Source organism: Helianthus annuus, chromosome 14, assembly GCF_002127325.2.
Source record: "Helianthus annuus cultivar XRQ/B chromosome 14, HanXRQr2.0-SUNRISE, whole genome shotgun sequence".
Classification (NCBI taxonomy): Eukaryota; Viridiplantae; Streptophyta; class Magnoliopsida; order Asterales; family Asteraceae; genus Helianthus; species Helianthus annuus.
The window spans coordinates 112,387,669-112,410,286 of NC_035446.2; the positions used below are offsets into that span (position 1 = coordinate 112,387,669).

The following is a 22,618-nucleotide window of genomic DNA, read 5'->3' on the forward strand; positions in this document are numbered from 1 at the left end:
AACAAATAGAACTATCATAATCGGCTTCTCTAATCTCTAAACTCTCAAGTCTCATCATCTCTAATTCTCTATCGATTGTCGATCTCTCACTAGATGAACCGGAATTTGAAAATGATTTGACTATTGATAATTAATTACCTTTGGAAGATGTAGTATTTTTGGAATTTGTTTAATATATTTTTATTTTTTTATATCTTTTATTGCCGTACCCGTATCTTGGAATTTTGAGTTTTGCCGTTCCTCGTTCCCGTATCGTCCCCGTACCCCGATCCCGTACCCGTTCCAGTGCTACTTAGTAACTCACTCATAAGCCACCAACCACTTTTACTACAATATCGTTCAAGTATAATTTCTTTAGACAAATCAGGGTTTTATATATTCAAGCTCATTTGATCTTGCTTAGTTTCTCTCTCAATACTTCAGGTATATATTCTTTTGGCATTAATCGAACCCATTGTTGCACTTAAGTGTATATTTCATCATCTATTAAAGAACCAGTTCACGATGTGATTCATGCTTATACAAAATGTTGACTAAGTTAGTTGCCCATACGATTAAAAATACAACTAGATAATGTATTTTCATATACCTTAATATCACCGTTTGGAGTTTCAAGAAGCACCATAGAGTTGCTAGGTGTAGTATCAAGCTAGTGTATAGAGATTATAAGCACAATATTGAAAAGATTATTCGACTATATCTTTGTTGGTAGAGTTGTATAAACAATTTCCACGTCCACCTACCATATGGTAAGATAACATCACATGTATTTACCATGTGCGTAACCAGAATGTTTCGTCAGTACACAGAACATATGGAGATTGATTTGCATTTTTTTATATACATGATACTTTCATAGACTCTTAGGATTCATTGTGTCCCTATAATCAACCAGCTTGTCAGTATCCAAGCGTCATAACGCTTCAACTTTCTTTGCAAAAATTATAGCACTACTACAACATTCTCCTATGATAATTAATTGACATAACAACATGAACATGTCATCGTCCATATGATAGCATTTAGCAATTCATATACTAGTATACTATGTATCAGTCAGTCAGTATCACTGAGCTAGTGGTGTTTTGAAACGAACATACAAAGCTACAAAAAAAGTTTAGTGGCCCATGCAGGTCTCGAACCTGCGACCTTCGCGTTATTAGCACGACGCTCTAACCAACTGAGCTAATAGGCCTTTGACGCATCAAGTTGGTTAAACCATTTACTTGAAGGTACTTTATGCAAGGAAAAAATGATTCAAAAGAATGGCCCATGCAGGTCTCGAACCTGCGACCTTCGCGTTATTAGCACGACGCTCTAACCAACTGAGCTAATAGGCCTTTGATGCAACAAGTTGGTTAAACGACTTACTTGAATGTAGTTTATGCAAGGAAAAATGATTCAAAAGAATGGCCCATGCAGGTCTCGAACCTGCGACCTTCGCGTTATTAGCACGACGCTCTAACCAACTGAGCTAATAGGCCGCTTGTGTTACCTGGTATTGAACAACGCTATTATACAGTACATAATGCAAGTTAAATCTTTTATCAAAAAGTTTGGTTTTGTTAAAATTGAACCTGTTTTATGTGTATTAAACAATAGTTTACATCTCGATGAAAAAAAATCTAAAGGTTCCTTAGCTCATTTTAAGTTGATTTGTTTTACTAAAAAATGTTTGTTTAGACTTTGATAATTTAACTTTTATGTGTAGTTTTGTTGAATTATTGGTTCATTATGTTTACTTTGTTAAATTCTATGTTTTAAATGATGGTTAATAATGAAGTTAGCGACCGTTAAAGTTTAGGCAAGTGTGCTAATCATGTAGTAGTATGATTGTGTTTGTAAACTTTGTGTCGAATGAATTGCTATCGGCCTATAAATCTGATAGGTATTATTAGTAAGATTATTTCTAAAGTCTTGGCTTATCGTTTAAAGAAAGTCATTGGTTCAGTTATATTCGAGTCTCAATCGGCTTTTATCAAAGGTAACTTTATTCTTGACGGGCCGCTTTTAATTAACGAGATTCTGTCTTGGAGCAAGAAGCACAAGAAGAAAGCTTTCTTCATGAAGATTGATTTTGAAAAGGCCTACGATAATGTTAACTGGAATTTCTTATTATCCACTATGGTTCAAATGGGATTTCCAGGTTTGTGGTGTACTTGGATAAAAGGGATTTTGGAGTCGGCTAGATCATCGGTTTTGGTGAATGGGTCGCCCACCTTCGAGTTCCAGTGTCATAAAGGTCTGCGGCAGGGAGACCCTATCTCTCCCTTTCTCTTTCTCATGGTCATGGAAGTTCTATCTTGTATGATCGAGAAAGGTAGAGAATCTGAGGTGGTAACTGGTGTTCAGGTTCCTAATGGCCCTTGCATCTCTCACTTGTTATATGCTGATGACGCCATTATTTTGGGGGAGTGGTCGACTGGTAATATCAAAAATGTGGTTCGTATTCTGAGGGTTTTTTACATGTGCTCAGGTTTGAAAATCAACATCAACAAGTCGAATATATATGCTGTAGGTGTGAACTCGGCATCTTTATCGAGCATGGCGGATATTGTGGGGTGTCAAATGGGTAGTATCCCTTTTAGATACCTAGGAGTTACAGTGGGTGCCAACATGAATCGCATTAGCAACTGGAAACCGGTTTATGATATTTTCGATGTGAGGTTGGCTAAGTGGAAGGCAGGTCTGTTGTCTATTGGTGGGAGATTAATTCTTATTAAGGCTGTCATGGAATGCCTCCCCAATTATTACTTCTCTATTTATAAAGCTCCGGTGAAAGTTATTAAGGATCTAGAGGCAAAAATGAGAAATTTCCTGTGGGGCAGTGACAGGGTGATTAAGAAGATGAATTGGGTTGCGTGGAGTAGAGTGACTTACCGGTTAAAGATGGAGGTCTTGGGCTAAGTAAGTTAAAAGATGTCAATACGGCTCTTTTGGCTAAATGGGGCTGGAGGTTCCTCAATTCTAGGAACAAACTTTGGGTGAAAACTATAACGGCTTTACATGGAAGCAATTACAGTAGTGACTTTGTTCCGGCTAAGAAGTCTCTCGGGGGAGTGTGGTCTAACATCGTGAAGATGCTCAACAACACGTACGTGAATGGAGTTCCGCTTATGTTTAAGTTCAGGGTTAAGGTGGGTAATGGTAACAACTTGCTGTTTTGGGCTGACAATTGGGTAGGAAACAGGCCGCTTAAATTTTTGTTTCCTAACCTATTCAAGATTGAGGCGGTTAAAGACTGCAAGATTAGCCACCGGATGAGTAATGGTGCTGGTGGATCCCGATTTAATTGGTGTTGGAAGAGGTCTATATCGTCAGAAATCGAAATCAACGAGTTGGTAGAGCTTTGTACCCTTCTGTTGCAGGCGAACTTGTCTCAAGATAGTGATAAATGGTACTGGTCCGGAGCCGACAATGTGAAGGAGGAGGATTTTACTGTCTGGTCGGTGAGAAATCTCTTGGTCAAAGACAGTATTGTCTCGGATCTGTATGTTCCGGAGCGCTGTAAGTGGATTCCAAAGAAATGCAACATTTTTATTTGGCGTGCGGAGTTAAATCGAATCGCCACTGCTGATGCGTTACTCGCTCGTAATATTACTGCCGGGAGTCCGATCAGTGGTTTATGCAATGAAGAGGATGAGAGTGTCGAGCACCTGTTTACGTCTTGTAGTTTGGCGAATCTGCTCTGGATGAAGATTTGTAATTGGTGTAAGTGTCCTCCTTGGCTGATTTTCTCTTTTAGGGATCTCATTGAGGCTTATAAATATGTAGGTATGGAAGGTAAGAAGAAAGAAGTGCTGAAAGGAATTATTAGAATTGGTTGTTGGGCGATTTGGATGTCGAGAAACGAAGCTAGATTCAACAATAAAGAGGTTAATATTGGGTATATTTTTTGTGAGGTTAAGAGAATGGGGTTCTTGTGGTATAAAGCTAGGTATAAACTTGTAGATACGTCATGGTCTGATTGGTGTAACTTTGTAAATTTGTAGGGTTGTTTGTTGGTTTTGGTCGCCTCGGTTTGAGGCGGCTTAATGCTTAATGAAGTTTACTTTTCAAAAAAAAAAACTTTCAAGACACAATGTAAACTAATTTGAGTAGATGGGTTGTTTAAACTGGATTTAACTAAATTTGAAATAACCATAATTTTCCGTCTAGAGGAAATTAACAAATACAATTTATTAGAAAAAAGATACAAATATTTGATTCATAACAAACAAGATAGAATAGACTCATTATCGTTGTCTAGTTGTTATTCAAACTTACAACTTCTACAAAATGAACATGTTATTCATCAGTCATCACCAACCCATATTCCATTCATCAAAACTAGTAAAGAGTGTTACGAGATTTACTATGTATATATTACATCCGTATCATTTACACAACTACACTAGTGTAAATGGCCTATAATTTAGCTATGACTGATTAGTTAATTGTTGACAAAAAATCATATCATCATCACAAACGTAAAAAAATAAATGAGCCACACTAAGGGGAGGGGGGTGGTTCACTAGTGATAGAATTTATCACTCATAAGCACCAATCAAGTTCCGCCATGTCATCGACCATTTTTCCATCACTCACAACCTTTTTTAGTGAGGGTGGTCATCACTCATCACCACACCCAACAATTCCCCCCAACCAACAAATACCCTCACAAAACAAAACATTAACGCGTGATGGAGATAACGAAAACCGGATTGCGTTAATGTATCACGCGTGATGGAATGTACCGGCGGTCGTTGAAAACGCGTTATAAGAGCTCCCGTTATACTATCACGGGACCACCCCGTGAGCTCTAACTATATGTACATTATCTGATACAAGTCATAAAACTTCTGGCCATAGAATACTAGCTAAAAAAAATATAAAGGGAAAATTACAAAAATAGCTATCGATTACCGTCACTTTTAAAAACGGCCACCTAATGCGTCCTTGGAAAGACATCTCAAGCATCTAAGGCGTCCATATGCAGACCTCTCAAGCACCCAATAAAAAACGGATACGTGACATTTTAATTGTTGCAGGTAGGCCCAAACGCGTCCCATGCACTTCCAGACGTATCCCGTGCTCTTTCAGACGCATCTCATGCCCTTCCAGACGCATAAATGAAGAGATTTTCAAAGACACACCCATACACTTTCCCGTACATCCTGTACATGATTTGTTGCTTCAATAACGCATGAGGTGGCCAAGTGGTTTTGATTGATGATGGTTTTGATAATTTTCTAAATATAAAATAATAATAATAATAATAATTAACAAAATAAATAAATAAATAAATAAAACTACCTCGTTGGCGATCTATCCAACACCTTGTGCTCTTTATGCTGTACTTCCCAAGATTCGTTTCCTCCAACCTCTCCACCACTACACTCTCTCCACACTCAAACTTATAGAGAAAGAGAGACTTATATAAAGAGAAACCTTGGTATATACCAATTCATAGTGCTTCATTTGAATTGTTGCCCATTCAAACTACCCTCAATACTTCATCAGTCAGAGAAATCTGCATGCATAGAGAGAGAGAGAAACAAATACCCAGATGGGATTTGATGGGAAATAATTAAACTTGTTGAAAAATCAAAAAACATCCAGGTCAGGTGGATTTGAGTGCAATCTAAATCTTAGAGAGAAAATGGGGTGTTGCTATTCAAGCTTTGAGAAAGAAGAAATGGTTTCAAGATGCAAAGCAAGAAAAAGATACATGAAACAGTTAGTAAAAGCAAGACATTCTTTTTCCATTTCACATATAATGTACTTAAGATCCTTAAAAAACACCGGCGCCGCCCTCCTCCAGTTCGCCACCGCTCAAACCACCCTCCACCACCACTCGCCACCACCTCAAACTCCACCACCACAGCCACCACCGTCACCACCACCTCCCATGAGTCCAACTTCAGAAGCAGAAACAACATCCACCACATACACCGCATCCACCCCACGTCCTCCGCCATCACCGCCGCTGCGGTCGTCCACGTGGGATGCATATGCATGGGACCCATTCATGCCGCCGCCGCCGACGAGATCAGACGGAGAAGAATGGGAAGACATGTCCACAAACGTTAATGCCTCAAGCGAAATGGCGGTGGTGGTGGCGGCGAAAAGTAAGGGTTTGGTGGAGATTGTTAAAGAACTGGATGAGTACTTTCTCCGGGCGGCGGATTCCGGTGGAAAAGTGTCGGAGTTGTTGGAAGTTCCGGTGTGTAGCATTTCCAGCCAAGGATCATCAGGTAATTAAATTAATAAAAATTTATTTTAAATTAAGGGATCTGGGAAACAAGATTTGTAACACTAATGTGATTTGATGAGTATTCACCACGTGCACACGTGTGTTCTTTTGTCTACTGGAACTGGAACTGTAACATGCTAACACTATTGTATTTCACATGGGGATTGGAAGTTGTGGTTAACTTCTTTTGGTTTTAAATGGTTACAAAAAATCAAGTATTTGAAAGTTATACATTTATAAGCACCAAAAGGTTTTGTTGTTTGTTTGAGTCTAGTAAGACCATTACACACTTTAGTATATGTGATTTGTAAAACCACTCTTCTCGCGCGTTTTTCACTTTTTAGCGAAACCATACCAGATAGATAGCCGTAGAGTGTGTATGAGCTGGCGGATAAAATAAATTACATCTATGGGCAGTTAGGCACTATGCGTATATATCTGAATCTAATCGCCAAAAGTTACAAATTACAATTGTATTTTTAGGCCGGTCAAAACATCAACATTAATCTTGAATGTATAAAACATTAGGCTTGACTTGAAAAGGTCAAAACTTGAAACGTTGAGTTTATGCCATGTGTTATAGGCAAAGTTCATGGGTACGGGAAGAATTTGAGCCCATTGTTCAGTTCAACCACGAAGTTAAATGTGTTTGTAAAATTTGGTTGTGATGACACTAGCGGAGTTGGTGCGGTTGGTGGCGGCAGTAGCCATTGTTCTACGGTGGAGAGATTGTACTCATGGGAGAAGAAGCTATACCAAGAGGTTAAGGTAACAATATCCCTTATGGTACAATTATTTCATGCAAGTTTTAAAGTATATGACTTACAATGATATTCAACTTTTTTATTGGGCCTTTAGAATGTGGATAGTTTAAAGATCGAGCACGCAAAGAGGGCAGAACAATTGAGGAAAATGGAGCTTAAGGGAGTCGATTATATGAAGACCGAGAAAGCTAAGAAAGAGGTTGAGAAACTTGAGTCGAAAATGATGGTTTCTTCTCAGGCGATCGAGTCAGCCTCAAACGAAATAGTCAAACTCCGAGAGGAAGAGCTTTACCCACAGCTTGTTGACCTTGTTAAAGGGTTAGTCTTTTTATTGTTTTGTGCATTTGTTTGGGTTTGGTCCGAATTGGTTCTCATGGACATGTTGAGGTATTTATAAAGATGTTAGTATTTTCTTGCAGATTAATGGGCATGTGGAGGAGCTTATATGAAAGCCACCAAGTCCAAATGCACATAGTCCAACAGCTCAAGTACCTCCACGTCATCCTGTCAGCGGACCCCACCACTGAATCCCTCCGCCAAGCGGTTGTCCAACTCGAGGTCGAGGTCCAACAATGGCACCTATCCTTCTGCAGCCTAATACAAAGTCAACGAGACTATGTCCAATCTTTGACCGGTTGGCTCCGTCTTAGCCTCTTCCAGTACATATCCCAAACCAAACAAGATCCTGCCATCTACACCCTTTGTGAAGAATGGCAGCGCGTGGTCGATAACGCCCCTGACAAAGTAGCATCCGAGGGCATCAAAGCATTACTAACCGCGGTTCATGCTATAGTAGTCCAACAAGCTGAAGAACAAAAGCAGAAGAAAAGGGTGGAATCGTCTTTTAAGGAGCTTGAGAAGAAAACAGTTGAGCTCCAAGCTCTTGAGCGTGAGTTTGGCCCGTCGAGTAGGAAGGACCCGATTGGGGACAAAAGGGCCAAAGTGGAGATGTTGAGGGTAAAGACAGATGAAGAGAGGGGCAAATATGAGAAATCAATTGGGGTAACAAGATCCATGACTTTAAGTAACTTACAAATCGGATTACCGCACGTTTTTCAAGCTGTGACAGGTTTCGCTAACGTGTGGACCCAAGGGTTCGAGTCTGTTTACAACCGTGCGAAGAGGCCTGAGGAGGCGCACGATGTAAAGCGGCCAATGCTTTAGAGCGCATTTATTTAAAAAAAATCATGTTAAGTGAGGCATGTTCATGTAACGAAAAGTTAGTTTTGGACTATTAACATAGTGATGTGGAGGAGGGCATGATATATTTTTGTAAAGAAAAGATTATTCACATTTGATCCAGACTGTTAAGACATGTTCACTTCATTAGAAAAAGCAAAAGGAATCTTAAGAGAATTTATAACGTAGGACAAATTAGGCAATCAAAAGGAAAAGGAAGGAGATATGAGCTTAAATTAGTTTTGACTACAAGTGTAATTTAAATAGCAGAAATTTAAGTTTCCATTAAATTTTAGTTTTGAGCCAAATCAAATTTTAATAACTAATAATATGACAACTAGTGTACAACGAATTTGATAAATAATACTTTAGTGTATGCGTAGTGAAGCGCTATCAAGAGGTGAAGATGGCGTATGGTGTCTCACAGCCCGGAAACACCCCCCCCCCGGCATTATGGAATGTGAATTTCGTGGAGCGCGATGGTGATAACGGGGTGATGTTGGATAAATGTGGGTTGGTGAATGTGTTTTTGGGGGGTATCTGGCGGGGATTATGTGTATTAACCACTACACCTAAAAGTTACGAGGGATTATGTGGGGTTATGTTGGATGGCGATGCATGTTTCACATCGATTGTAAATTGGATATCATTAGCAGTTCCAATAAAGAATAAAAATAAAAAGTCTTGATTACTTGTTCGTCTATACTTGGATAACTTGTATGTTATCACGCGTAACTTCGTTTTAAACAAAGCTTACATCTAAACATAGATAAAAATAAGTACGTCAAAACGGTAGTTACAGAGTTTTATAAAAAAGTCATATTTTAAAAAATATAAGAGAAAGAAAAAACATGTGGCAGAATCTGATTGGATAGGAAAAAAAAAAAAACAAAGTTGAAACTTGAAGGGTGTAAAGAGCAATGTGAAAGCGACTTAAGTCTAAGTTTAAAGCATTCACGTCCCTTTCACCATTTTTACCTTATAATTACACTAAAAACTACATTTTCTCTATTCTTTCAATTAAATGATGTTTTTTTATACCTTTTTCGTTACATTTTATCTTTTCTTCACTCACAACCTTTTTTAAAATATATTAAAAAATGATAGATGGTGAACAATGTTTTTTTAAAATATACAGATGAACATTAACATTTTCTTTCTGCTCCACTCACAAGCTTTCACTACTCCTTTTTTATAATATAAAAAACTTTCTCATAGAATTTGATGAAAAAAGTATGAATACGAGGGTAGAAATTATAACTTAATAAAATAGTGCATTGTTAACTTGTAGGGTATGCCATATAATTTATACAAAACTAAACTATAAACTTAAGTCAGAACCAATTGTTGCTAGTTAATATATGGTTAGTCTTCCTAACATTTTTTATGTTCATCTTCTACATTTAGTTATTTTTTTTTCTTTTGTTCATCTGATAATTATAGGAGAGATTGCAATTTTTTATTTGAAAACATTAGGTGTATAATATTTTACTAAATATGGAAATTCCAGGGTCGGTTCAATAAGCTTCACACCCTAGGCACAGGCCTAGGGCCACCCAAATTAAAATGCCTCTAATTTGTGATATGGTTTCTTTATACTAGGCCCATTTTTAGGATTACACTAAACAACCCATTGACACCTGCGATTGAAACAACCCATTACCCAAATTGAAAGACCTACAATCCAGATTGCACCTCGTTAAACAAAAGACGCGATTGAAAGGGGGACTAATACAGAAGTGCGATGGAATCCTCGTAATATGTGGCGTCGATTGAGTAATCCAAAGATGGAATCATTCGTAATTAGGCTGGTAGGGCGGACTATATGGATTTCTAATTTGGGGATAATCATCACATCTCAATCTCAACTGAAGAACAAGCTAATAACGGATCTTTTTAGTTTTTTTGCATATATTGCTCAAAGTCTCAAACCCTCAATTCCTAAAACATAAACCTAAATCAGTTTTGCGATTTGTGGCGATTTGTCGATTTGATATTGTGGCTGGCTCAGATTACAGTGGCAGTGGCACTCAGACATTCAGTTTTGCAATTTAATATTGTGGTTGGCTTAGAACTTGGTAGTGTGGCACTAAGGTTAGATATCGTTCGTTGTTGTTTAGGGAATTAGGACTTATTCTTCTTTTATTATTTGCTATTCTGTTGATTCAAGTTTTTATTTAGGGAATTAGGGATTATTTGTTGATTTGATTTTGTTGTTTAGGCCTTTATGGATTGTTTGTTTGTTTATTGTAATTTGTTGTTTAGGGAATTAGGGACCATTGTTAATCCCTTAAACAGATTTATATTCTACCAAGGTTGAATCGTATCCGAACTTTTGAATCCGGTCAGACAAAAAGGCAAAAAAAACGTACAAATATTTTAACTTTGCCAATTATAAACCTTTTAGTTTATAATTTCTGGTCCCATGCCCGGATAAAGGAGGAGGGTTTTGTTACTAAGTATGTTGAAAATGATAGTTTTGTAAAAGGGCATCCACTTCATAGTTCGCTTAGGGTCTTCAAAACCGTAGGAACGGACCTGCATGGAAATTGTAAATGTAAGCCGCATAACGATAGAATGGGATATCCCGTAGTAATGTAAGTCAGGTTATTTATATTATTAGTAATTTTTGTATTTCTTTTTCTCAACAGTTAATCAAATATCTCCTAAATCCTATTTATTTAGAATGTAAGTTTAAACTAGTAATTAGATCTGCACGCGTTGCGACGCGTGTACATTGCAAACATCGAACAGATTAGTCTAAGCGCATGTGTACACCATATGATAACGCGTGTTTTGACGTATCCGAATTTAACTCAACATCATTGCGGTTTGATAAAAATGTAAAGTAATTGTATTTATACTGTACAATTATAACATATTTATATGTGACCAGATCCGTAAATAGGAAACGTACAAAAAAAGCATTAAATGTGTATAAACAGAAAACTGACACGTGTAATCAAAAGACATATTCACATCAAGGGTTGAAATTTTGCACCTAGCGTGTTGCTGCGAGGTCTAAACGTAGAGTAACTCAAATTTATATCGTCGAATGAGAAAGTAACTCGAATTTATATCATCAAAAGAAAACGTATCGTATCTGACCTCATTCAATTCAGAACTAAATTTACGGCAAAATGTAAACAAATTGAAAATGTGGATAAAATAAGCACGAAAACGTATTATATTTGACCTAACTTGTTTTCAAAAAAAAAAAGTTTAAGTCAAAAGGTAGACCAACTCGAATTTATACCGACACATAAATAAAAATACGCATGTAAAAATAATTTTCTTTTGTATAGGAACGAAAAGGGTAAACACGGAACTTTAGAAATTCGAGTGGGTTAAAATGATATTTTATAAAGTTCATAAACACAATGACAAATTAGTTTTATGAAAAGGAAATTAGCGAAAGATGTTAGTTAAACATGCAGGGATTAGTTTGGGTTAGATAAAAATTGTAATTTTCAAAAGTTGGAGGGTTGTAAATGAAGTAATAATATAGGGGTTTAAAGTGTAATTTTCAAAAGTTAAGGGGTTGTATGATGGATGGGAAACGGAAGGACCGTTTTTGTAGTTGTCACGGACTTTTGAAGGGTTGGAAAATGGATTAATAGTATAGGGGTTAAAATTGTAATTTTTAAAATTCGAAGAATTGTATGATAGATGGAAAAAGACAAGAGACTAAAAAGTGCATTATGAAATTTTTGAGGATTGTTGGTGGAAAATCCACCGCTTTACAATGAAAAAGATTTGTATTAAATAATTTAAGTAAATCATTTTCTTAATGGCTTCATATGAATATATATATAGGGCTGTAAACGAACCGAACGTTCAGCGAACAGTTCGTGAATCGTTCGGCGGGAAGTTCGTTTATGTTCGTTCGTTTAATAAACGAATGAACATGAACAAGAAATTTCGTTCGATTAGTTAAATGAACGAACATGAAAAGAGGTCTCGTTCGTTTGATTGTGTTCGTGAACGTTCGGTAAGGTGTTCGTGAACATTCGTTGATTTGCGTTCGTTTATGTTCGTATGTTCGTGTTTTAATTGACGAGCTTTGTACTTTCTTATATTTTATTTGTACTTTTTATATTATTAAACTTTTCTTTATTTTATTTCCCTAACAATTAAACTAGGAAACCCACTTTCACCTTGTTTAATCATCTTTTCCGTTTCATTTCTCATTATTTATATCCACGAATGCGATCGACCTCCATTCCACAATAAGGGATTCAAGTTCGAGTGCTACTCTCTAGGCCATCTATCTTTATCCTTCGTCGCATTCGCCAAATTTATTTGTGTTCGTGAACCGTTCGCGAACACGCTCATTTCCTTAGTGAAAGAACACGAACATAAAATCTCGTTCGGTAAGTGTTCATGAACCGTTCGTAAACACATTTATTTCCTTAACGAACGAACACGAACAAGGCCTTGTTCGTGTTCGTTCAGTTCGTTTACAGCCCTATATATATATATATATATGAATATAAGTATAACACTGTATTAAATAATCTAAGTAAATCATTTTCTTAATGGCTTCATATGAATATATAATTATATATGAATATAAGTATAACACTAGTTTTACTTTTTTTTTTTTTTTACTTTTTGTAACCTCTGCTTTCAATATGATGAACTAAACGGACTAGAAATTTGAACCTTTTCTCATTTCACGTATAAGACAGTTAAACGCATACGCTATACGCTATACGCCTATACTATTAAGAATTGCTTGCGAAGGAACCACGACTTGACTAGATGTTTTATTATTGTTGTTTTTACTGTTATTGATTTATTTATTTTTTGTTATTATTATTATTATTATCGAATAATTGTTTCTTTTCATGAACTTGGTGATTACGAAATTCGAAAATGAGGTGATGAATGGGATTTCGTCATGGAATGCGAAAGTCTTCCAAAGCATCATTCGCAATCTAAATCATTTCATGGTAGATTAATGTAGTTATAGTCTTATAGATGGTGAGAGTGTTTTTTTTTTTTTTTTTTTTAATAATGCAAACATATTTTATTATATAGAGAAAAACTCACGTCAACATAACAAATATTATTTGTGTGTGATCTAAAATGTGAAATATAACTGATTTTAAGACATCTTACACTTTCTATAGTTTATGATTTGTGTGTGATCTAAAATGTGAAATATAACTGATTAAGACATCTTATACTTTCTATAGTTTAAAGATTTAATCTCTATAAGATAATCACAACACAAATCAATTACAACCTTCATTGCATTACTATAAATTAGAATTTACAATGTAATGAAGTGATATCTCGAGACGTGACACCTCTATACATTACGTATGAGTCTGACTAAAGAGTAAAAGCCTATTTGTTTTATTTTCAAAATACCAGAAAACATACTTTTATCGATAAAAAAAAACTTATTGATTGAACTGTCTATCGGAATCACTTACGGATCAAACAAAGTCTCAATTGTATTTAAAAAAATAAACATGATATTTTTAAAGGCTGTTAGTGCGTCGTCGTTAAAACGGTCATCAATGATATGCCTATGATCTTTCGGTGAAGTCTTTAGCCATGATTGGATTTCTCACAAAATTTCATCAATGAATTACTAATGATTGGTATCTTCACCAACAAATAAACAAAAGATCTTGCATAAGATGAAAATTCTTTTTGTTTATAGGAGAATTATATCAGGGTTATGTATATTACATACTTAGATTACAAAATACAATTTTTAAAATATGTCTTCAGAATTTAAAGTAAGGATCAAAGAAACAACAAGGTTAAGGGGTTTTTGTTTACATTTTAATGAGACTCTTAATGGTTCAGACCTCTTACTATGGTTCAGATTGTTTGTTTCGCGAGCAGATGTCTAAATGGTTCAGACATTTGTCTCTGAATGGTTAAGCATTATGCTAAGTCTGAATGGTTAAGACCTCTAATCTGAATTGGTCAGACATTTGCCTCTGAACGATTAAGCATTAAACTGACTCTTAATGGTTCAGACATCTTACTAATTGAACACTTAATAGTTCAATCTCTTACTAGTTCAATACTTAACCATTCAGAATTTGCTAAACAATCCCTAAGACTTTGTTAAAATATGAAGCAAGTTTTGTTAAAAAGAGTGATGCGGATGTCTCTCCAAACCCCTCCAACCCCACTCATACACACAATAATTGCATGCAACCAAATCTCACCCAAATCTTGAAGGGGTTGCTTCACATACACACCATTGATTTAATCACTTGTTTAATTTAAGTTTAAGAAAATAATAGTGTTTGTTATAAACTATTTCAATTTATCTTCACATAAGACCAACTCTTTTATAGTGCGTTTAACTATGAGAGCATACATACTGGGGCGCGATTTAGCCCCATAGCGCCTTTATAGCGCCATGAACACCAACACAAAGGGCGCTATGCCCAAAAAATTTTTAAAAGCGTTATAATTATCGCGGCGTTTTGAATGTTGATTTGATTTTTTTGACCGTTTAAATTTATTTTCTGTTTTTTTTTTATTTTCTGTTTTATAATTATTTTCTGTTTTGTTTTATTTTCTGTTTTTTATTTATTTTCTGTTTTTTTTTTATTTTCTGTTGTAAATTTATTTTCTGTTTTTTAGTTATTTTCAGTTTTTATTTTTTAAAATTTTGGACTAACATTATATTTTGTTTTTTTTTTAGCAAACAATCAAAGTAAAACCGTATTTTGGAACCGAATACGAGAACTTTTTTTCGATCTCATGGGTAGAGGAGAGGAATACCGCCTACCGGACTCTATATCGGGGAAGTGGACCGATATAAACAGGAAATGCACAAACTTGCAAACCGTGTACCAACGCTTGTTTTCCGGATGGAAACGTGGAAGTAGCGATGAAGACATTACGCAACAGGCATTGGTCGAGTATACGGAGGCTAATGGCCATTTCCCGTACATGAGGTGTTGGCAAATCCTTCGCCATAGCCCCAAATGGGCCACCGTATCTACTCCGAGTGGTCGTTCGGGAAATACACGGCCATCAAAGAGGTCCAAAACAAACGAGTCGGGTGAACCCGAAACGCCAACCTCCGACGCTCGAAACACCGACTTGAAAAAAAATATAACCTTTGATTGTGTAATTTTTTTTATGCTAGTTTAATGTTTTTTTTTTCTAGTTTAATGTTTTTTTATTTTATTGTACTTTTTTTTATTTAATGAAATGAATTTTATTTTTTAAAAAAGTTACAAATGAATTAAAAAAATAAAAATTAAAAAATGAGTAATGATTACACAGGGGCTTTATGACTACGGCCTCAAATTACATAACGCCTCATAAAGCCCCGGGGTGACGTGGCATGCCACATGTCGCATAACGCCCCCAAAAGTGCTTTATGACTACACATGGCCTGATGGTGAATTTAGACATAAATGCATTATTGATCAACTTCGAATAACTGGAACTTTATTAAAATAAATTATCAGATTTATATTATGTTAGTAATTATATTGTTGTATTCTTATTAGGATAGAGTGAATAAAAATGTATCAGATTCGTACATGTTTGTAAATGTTAGAATTTGTTAGTTACCTCTTGGTGTATAATAAATATACTTATTATTATTATTATTATTATTATTATTATTATTATTTTTTTTTTTTTTTGGAACGTGCTCATAAACCTATATACTACTCAGGGGAGAAGCTTAGTGAGTGTAATACTCGCATCCCAGGATAAGTTATAGGGAGTGTTACGCATCGGATATACAGAACACTTAGTAACCAGAGAATTCACATCAGAAGTTTCGAACTTTAATTAAACATTAAAAAGTATTATACATACACACTATTATACAATAACATTTTCATCAGTTAAATTATACTAGAGATCTAAATATTCGACAACCTAGTAGACCTCTATCTCCTCATATCTCATCATACTCGATTCCTGCAATCACATGGCACCTCGGATGTGTGCCCGAAAATATTTGGTACTCAGCATAAGCTAGTGGGTTCATGAACATAAATGATTTTATTCAAAACACACATTTATCAACTATAACATTAATCAGATATAATCATGACAAACAGATAAGAACAGAGTAAGCACACATAACCAGGCTATGTATACAAACTCTACTAGCTAAATCAGATACATACAATCAGCCCTCAATCATCCTATCAATCATTGTCACATATCACAGATGCTATACATAGTCGATTTTATAGTTATTACCAATCAGAAAGAACATCACATCCTGTTTTAGAAATGGTTCAGACGAACTCACCTTGCTAGCTTGTAGTTCTCGAGCCTTCAGTTAACTAAGTTTCTTGTAAGTCTGTCGTTCTGATTTTAATAGGCCTCCTGGTTCTAAGCCTTCTAATAACTAAGCATCTAATTTAACATAGTACAATACACATAAGTGTAAAAATCGAATCAAACTTTAACGACAATCACGAGATCAAAACCTCAACGTAGTTAACAAAGTATAGCCTTATTCAGGCAGCACTTTGTCATCCGTTGATTGGTTTCGGATCAATCGGACAGGGTATTGTTTCAGTGATCAGGGTTTAGTGCACTTTCTACGGAGCAGAGTTTCGAGGTTTAGGGGTTCTCGTATTAAAACGACAGAACGACAGAAAAAGAAGTATCGATTTCTGATCGAAAAGGTGCAAATGAACAAATCCCAGACCTAGCCTTTATATAGGCCAGGTGGACCTCTCCCGCATGTCGCGGGAGGAGACAGGGCATCTCTTGCGTGGAGCTAGGGAGGTCAGTCTAGTCTAGGCTGCCACGTGTCACCACCTCGTGACACGCGTTCTCCACCGCCTTTTTCGTCCAATCATGCGTTTTTCTCGATTTTCGTGCTGATACTTATCGCGTATGCTCGGATCTTGATCCCAATTGGTTCGGTTTTTAATTGTGAGTTTGGTAAGGGTATCTTTGTCAGGGTTAGTTCACCGAATCGCAAGTTTCGTCGCATACACTTGGGGTTTTGATTACGGGTTTATGCGGGACATTTTGGATTTTATTGACCTGGAGACTCGGGTTGTTACAGTGGAAACCGGGGGTGCACCCCCCTCCCCCCAAAAAAAATGTTTCGGTTAAAAGTGTGAAATTTTTGATTTTTTGTCCAAAAATTTTAAAATTATATAGGATCCCCCCCCCCCATCCAGCAAAAAAATTATTTTGCCTAAATATTTATATAATTTATAAATTGGATCCGATGACCCCCCTCCCCCCCCCCCCCCCCCTTCACCGAAACTTTTGATCAAACTATGCCACTCTATATACGATATCTTTGTTAATACGAACGAATACATGAAATTGGAAGGACACATTAAATACCTTCACAATAACGTTAAAAATATATATCTATTGACACTTTTAATTTTAATCATCTGTAAGTGGCCAATCTAGCTATTCTTTTATTATATAAAAATATGGCACCAAGTTATATTGTTATTGTATATTCACTATCACCCCTACCCCACACCCAAACCACCTCCTCTAGATAAATACTCATAATTTTAACTCTGTAATATTTGAACTATCAATCTTTTAGTTATAAAGTATATCACCTACCACCAATAAAGTTGTTATGACAATCGTTTTCACCATTACAAGTATCGTTAACCTCTTTTCCATGACATGAAATTACATGTAACCACTTTCCTCACGCAACTCCTTTGGTCTCCATCATGGCACGACATGTAAACTGCCACACCAACCGAATCAACCACATGATCTAAAGCTTGTGATTGATATGCATATAAACCTTATAAAACCAGGCATATGTAAACATCAAGTAACCATAAATAGAAAAAGACAAGTTTATAAAACTTTCAATCACACATAAACACAATAAAGATGCACATGGCAGCGATGGTGATGGCTATGATGTCTTGATGGCGATATTGTTGATGGAGATTAAAGCTAGCAGTGCCCTAAGGGGGAAGACAATGATACCTTTCGTCGTGTGTAAGATGCATTTAGGGTTTTAACTTTTAAGTGTATTTAATAACCATTTGGAACAAAAAAAAAAAAAACTAATTGGTTTTGTTTACTAAATGTGCATGGTAAAAAATAGTGGTATATCAGTTAAGCGTGATTTTTTACGCAGATGAAAATATGGGTCGTCTTTCAAGTTGAACAACTCAACTGGTCATCTCAACACGATTGTCAATTATATAATGGTAACTTTGTAGAATAGTAACCAAGTTTTAAAAGTGTTTCAATTAGGTCACTCAAGTTTCAAAAGTGTTCCAATCAGGTCACTCAACATTCATTTTTCATTAAAATTAAGGGTTTTTTCATTCATTTCATAAGTAACCATGGTGATGTGGATTTTTGTTTCTTTTTTCCCTTTTATTTGATGCTAACTTCGAGTGATGACGTGGATTGTAATTTGTTTTTTTTTTATTTTTAATGTAATTAAAGTGTTTTTATTTTTAATAAATATAGTTTCATATATTAAAAAAATCCGACCCCAACATCTTATGCTTCATTTTTTTTCTTGACACATAGAAAAAAGGACATGAGTCGATTTGAATGTTAAGTTATCTAACTGGGGCAAAAACGATACGAGTGGCCTAATTATAACACTTTTAAAACTTTGTTACTATTCTGTGACATTTTCTCTTATATAATCTACATTATTAGTAATATTTTGTTTAAAATTTGGATTTTATTTAGATAACTTAAAAAAAGCATTTTATTTAGAGCAAAAATTAAAAGCGAGAAACCCGAATCAAAGAAATCCAGAAGATCGGTACCCAAACCATAACACCTTAGGTATGTTCACAAAAAAGAAATTGGTTTTCCTAATTTAAATTAAAAGAATGCGAATCAAAATTCAAAATAGAAATATTAATCCAGGTGATGATTAGCGATGATAAAAAGTATACTAATATTGAAATGTGCTATTTGTTTAAGAATAAATTAGTAGTGATAATTTACACAAAATTAGCTGATTTGATTATTCTTAACAACAAAACTTTATATAATATTATAACATATAAACACTTTTATTATCTCTAGGACGTAATCCCAGTTCGTTATTTCAAAAAGGTGGAATTGTACAACAAATTTAACCATCAAAGTATGCAACAAAGTTTTAGATATAAAATGTCATCATAAGTAGATAAATTTGGAGAAAAAAATATTCTACTACATATTAGAAACACGTTGTCTGAAATAAACGACGGTAAAAATTTATTTATTTTTTTACGTAAAAAGAATATTCATATTCTAAAATGTTACTGTGTGTATCAACAAATTTATAAAAATAAAATAAAAAACACGATTTCAATCATTGTACTAGATTCATAATAATCACTTTAATAATGTATCTTGAAGTTCTTACATGTAAAGTAGACATTTAAAATCTGAATTCAAATAATAGTATTTCCATATATATTTGTATTAACATAATTTAAATTGCTATTTGACGATAAATCATCCATTATTTGCTGAAATATTTTATTCGTAATACTAAATGCAGCTAAATAAATCATGATTTATAGCTTACTTGTATACAAACTCGTTAAAAATTTAATCAAATTCAGCTCGGATTGATTTTACTGAGTTACTTGGCTCGTGTAATCTTGAACTAAGTATGTTTTGTATGTAGCTCGCCCTTTTACTCACTTGAACAATACAATATGAATATGAATCATATTATGTAGCTCACTCGTTGACTCATTTAAAAAATGCAATATAAGGTATCTCACTCATTGGCTCACATAAAAAATTCAAGTTCATCTTGATTTCTCATTCCTTTCTTTGCATATCGGTAGACGGTAGTTTTATATTTACGACTTGTATGATATGGTATTGTTGTTAACTTGTTATTCGAGATATGTATAAACAGAAACGTACAAAACCGTACAATATAAATAAAAAAAAGAGCAAGTTCACTTGAATTGGGTACTAGTTAAGCTCCCTGCTTGAACTTGATAGCTTAGGGTGTGGGGGCACTCCTCTAAGGGGGGAGTGACCTCTCTTATACACACTCAATCAGCACGCGTCACGTCAACTCCCCACTTAAGTCCTCATTTTGCACTTAAACGTTGACATCACTCCACTCACACAATTATTTTTTTTATAAAAAAAGAAGAAAAAAATATGATTGGTGGAAAAAGGGTGGACTCACATTAACAACCAATCACCCCCTCTCTCTCTCTCTCCTCTCTCTCAATCGGTGAGCACACACCGAGCTTCCCACTCCCCGCGCGGTAAAGTTTGGATGGTGGTTGTCACGGCCCCCGACCCGGTTTGACCCGTTTTAGGAGCCGCGGGACAGAAATCCTGCCGTATTTAAATTTTAGGCGACAGCGGAAGTCTTTTTAAAACATGATCTTTTAATAATATAAAACTGCCCGTTTTATATAATTTAGGGATAAATCCCTGTGATTTCTCCGGGAAATCTTTATTTTCAAAACATGTTTCTTTTATTTATTTACAACGAGCCACTTTTCTAAGCTGGTAGTGCTTTCTGGCACTTTTCTTTGCTCACAACAGATCACCTAAAACATGTTTGAAAAAGGTTTTGTCAGCGGGGAAATACTGAGTGAGTTCATTCAGGTTTTAGGAAATGACCCATAGTTATAAATTACAGCATAAGAGCGATTACAATGGTTCATATCTTATTTTTATCTGGCTTTCTGACACAATGGTGACAAGTCACAATGGTGACGATGGTAATACCACTATTAGGTCAATGAACTCTAATAGTGACGTTCCTCCCTAGTAGGTCAATGAACCTAACTGGGAGAAATAGTAATGTGCACAATACCCCACTAACCAATAAATCAAGATATCCACGACTTAGTCCCTGTAATTATAACACTTTTGAAAATAAATTTGGAGTATTGTAAAACATTTGATAAAAAGAGAATGACTCACATTGCAGATTTAACGAGCAGTGTATAAGCCTACTGATTAGCCTTGATTATTCCTAATTTAAATAATAAATGCACACACACAACTGGGTTAGTAACTAATACAGCAGTTACGATAACTCACGAGATCAAATTCTCACAACGAACGACAAAGTGCGATACTTAAACATCCATCGATTTAACGACGAATAACAAAATATAACCCTATGTGGGCGGCACTTAAACATCCATTGGATATATTGATCGGTCGGAAAATGAATCGTAATAGCGATCGAGTTATTACCCTGATTGTGGCAGCACTTCGTGTATCATGTGTGTTGTGGACTGATTTAACTATAACTCGACGTCAATTGAGAATTTGAGCGTCGTTTTAATCACAGAAAACTAGTGCCAATGTCCTCTATTTATACCCAAAATTTGGCCTCGCTTATGGACCGTAAGCCTGATCCCTTACGGTCCGTAAGGGACACCTAAAAGGCCTAGGCTTGCCACTCGTGGGAGTAGCGTAGATGAGTCAGAATTTGGTCCAATTAAACTTAAACAACGTTTTAAGTAGATAAACATCCAGCTAGGGTTTGCCCCCCTTGAGTTTTAAGGGCCCTGATCCTGATTCCGATTGTTCCGGAAATTTTAGGGTTAATGCAGAATTACTTGGGTGTCTCAATTATGGTTTCCTAATTGACTTATTATCATCCTAAGTATTTGATTTTAGTGAGAGTTGTTACATCCTCCCCACCTTAAGAAAAACCTCGTCCTCGAGATTTACTGAAATAGATGAGGGTATTTCCGCTTGCCGTTTTGACTGTAAAGATTTGTCTAATGCTGGTTAAAGGTAAGTTAAGATCTTGACAGAATGAAGTATTTATAAAACTTTGGTTTGCACCAGAGTTAAATAATACTTTTGTGTAACCGTTGTAAACTAAGAACGTACCGGCTATCACATCTGGAATGAGTTCTGCTTCTTGAGCAGTCAGTTGGAAGGCTCTTACATTCCTCTTTGCTCCTTCTGCAGGTTTGGCTTTATTGTCAGATAGTTTGTTCAGTTTTGGACAATCTGGCCTAAGATGTCCAGCTTCTCCACAGTTGTAGCAGACTGAAGATCTCTTCCTCCTGCAGTCTTCTTCCTGATGCCCTGGAATTTTGCAAAAATTGCAATATCCCTTGCATCTTCCAAAATGCTTTCTTTTACAAGAATTGCAAAATGGACTAGTGGAAGATTGTCCATTCCCTCCTTCCTTGAAATCGTTATGGTTACCCGAATGGATTACCTGGGTAATCTTTTGGGCTACTTCCTTCCTTCTATTTTCTTCTCTTGTCCGTACTAGTTCGTCAGTCAGAGTATTGGCTAAATCCACCGCATCATCAATTGTGCGAGGTTTCGCAGCCTTGACGATGTTACGGATTTTAGAAATCAATCCCCAAATATATCGAGAAATAAGTACCGGCTCTGGCGAAGCCAGGGTTGGTACTACTCGAGCATACTCGAAGAATGTCGTAGTATACTTTCGACAATCTACATCCACCATCCGGTGGGTTAGAAACTTGTTTGTCATTTGTTCCTT

At 35.7% G+C, this 22,618-nt stretch overlaps 1 protein-coding gene and 3 non-coding genes across 4 annotated transcripts; 1 reads left to right on the forward strand and 3 right to left on the reverse strand.

The window, feature by feature from the left end:
- Positions 1 to 1,121: 1,121 nt before the first annotated feature.
- On the reverse strand, positions 1,122 to 1,195 carry TRNAI-AAU. The gene has a single exon. It is a non-coding gene; the product is annotated as a tRNA-Ile (tRNA).
- A 71-nt stretch (positions 1,196 to 1,266) lies between these two features.
- Positions 1,267 to 1,340, reverse strand: TRNAI-AAU. The gene has a single exon. It is a non-coding gene; the product is annotated as a tRNA-Ile (tRNA).
- A 70-nt stretch (positions 1,341 to 1,410) lies between these two features.
- On the reverse strand, positions 1,411 to 1,484 carry TRNAI-AAU. The gene has a single exon. It is a non-coding gene; the product is annotated as a tRNA-Ile (tRNA).
- Positions 1,485 to 5,329: 3,845 nt separating this feature from the next.
- On the forward strand, positions 5,330 to 8,298 carry LOC110909035 (protein ALTERED PHOSPHATE STARVATION RESPONSE 1). The gene is made up of 4 exons (XM_022154046.2): positions 5,330 to 6,236; positions 6,819 to 7,003; positions 7,094 to 7,317; positions 7,419 to 8,298. Exons 1-4 carry the CDS (start codon positions 5,642 to 5,644, stop codon positions 8,161 to 8,163), a joined length of 1,749 nt encoding a protein of 582 aa, XP_022009738.1. The 5' UTR covers positions 5,330 to 5,641; the 3' UTR covers positions 8,164 to 8,298.
- The last annotated feature ends 14,320 nt before the right edge of the window (positions 8,299 to 22,618 follow it).

Coding starts and splice junctions, on each gene's coding strand:
- LOC110909035 (XM_022154046.2), top strand. CDS start 5,642: ATGGGGTGTTGCTATTCAAGCTTTGAGAAAGAAGAAATGGTTTCAAGA. Junction 6,237..6,818: donor TTCCAGCCAAGGATCATCAG/GTAATTAAATTA, acceptor CATGTGTTATAG/GCAAAGTTCATGGGTACGGG. Junction 7,004..7,093: donor AGCTATACCAAGAGGTTAAG/GTAACAATATCC, acceptor TTGGGCCTTTAG/AATGTGGATAGTTTAAAGAT.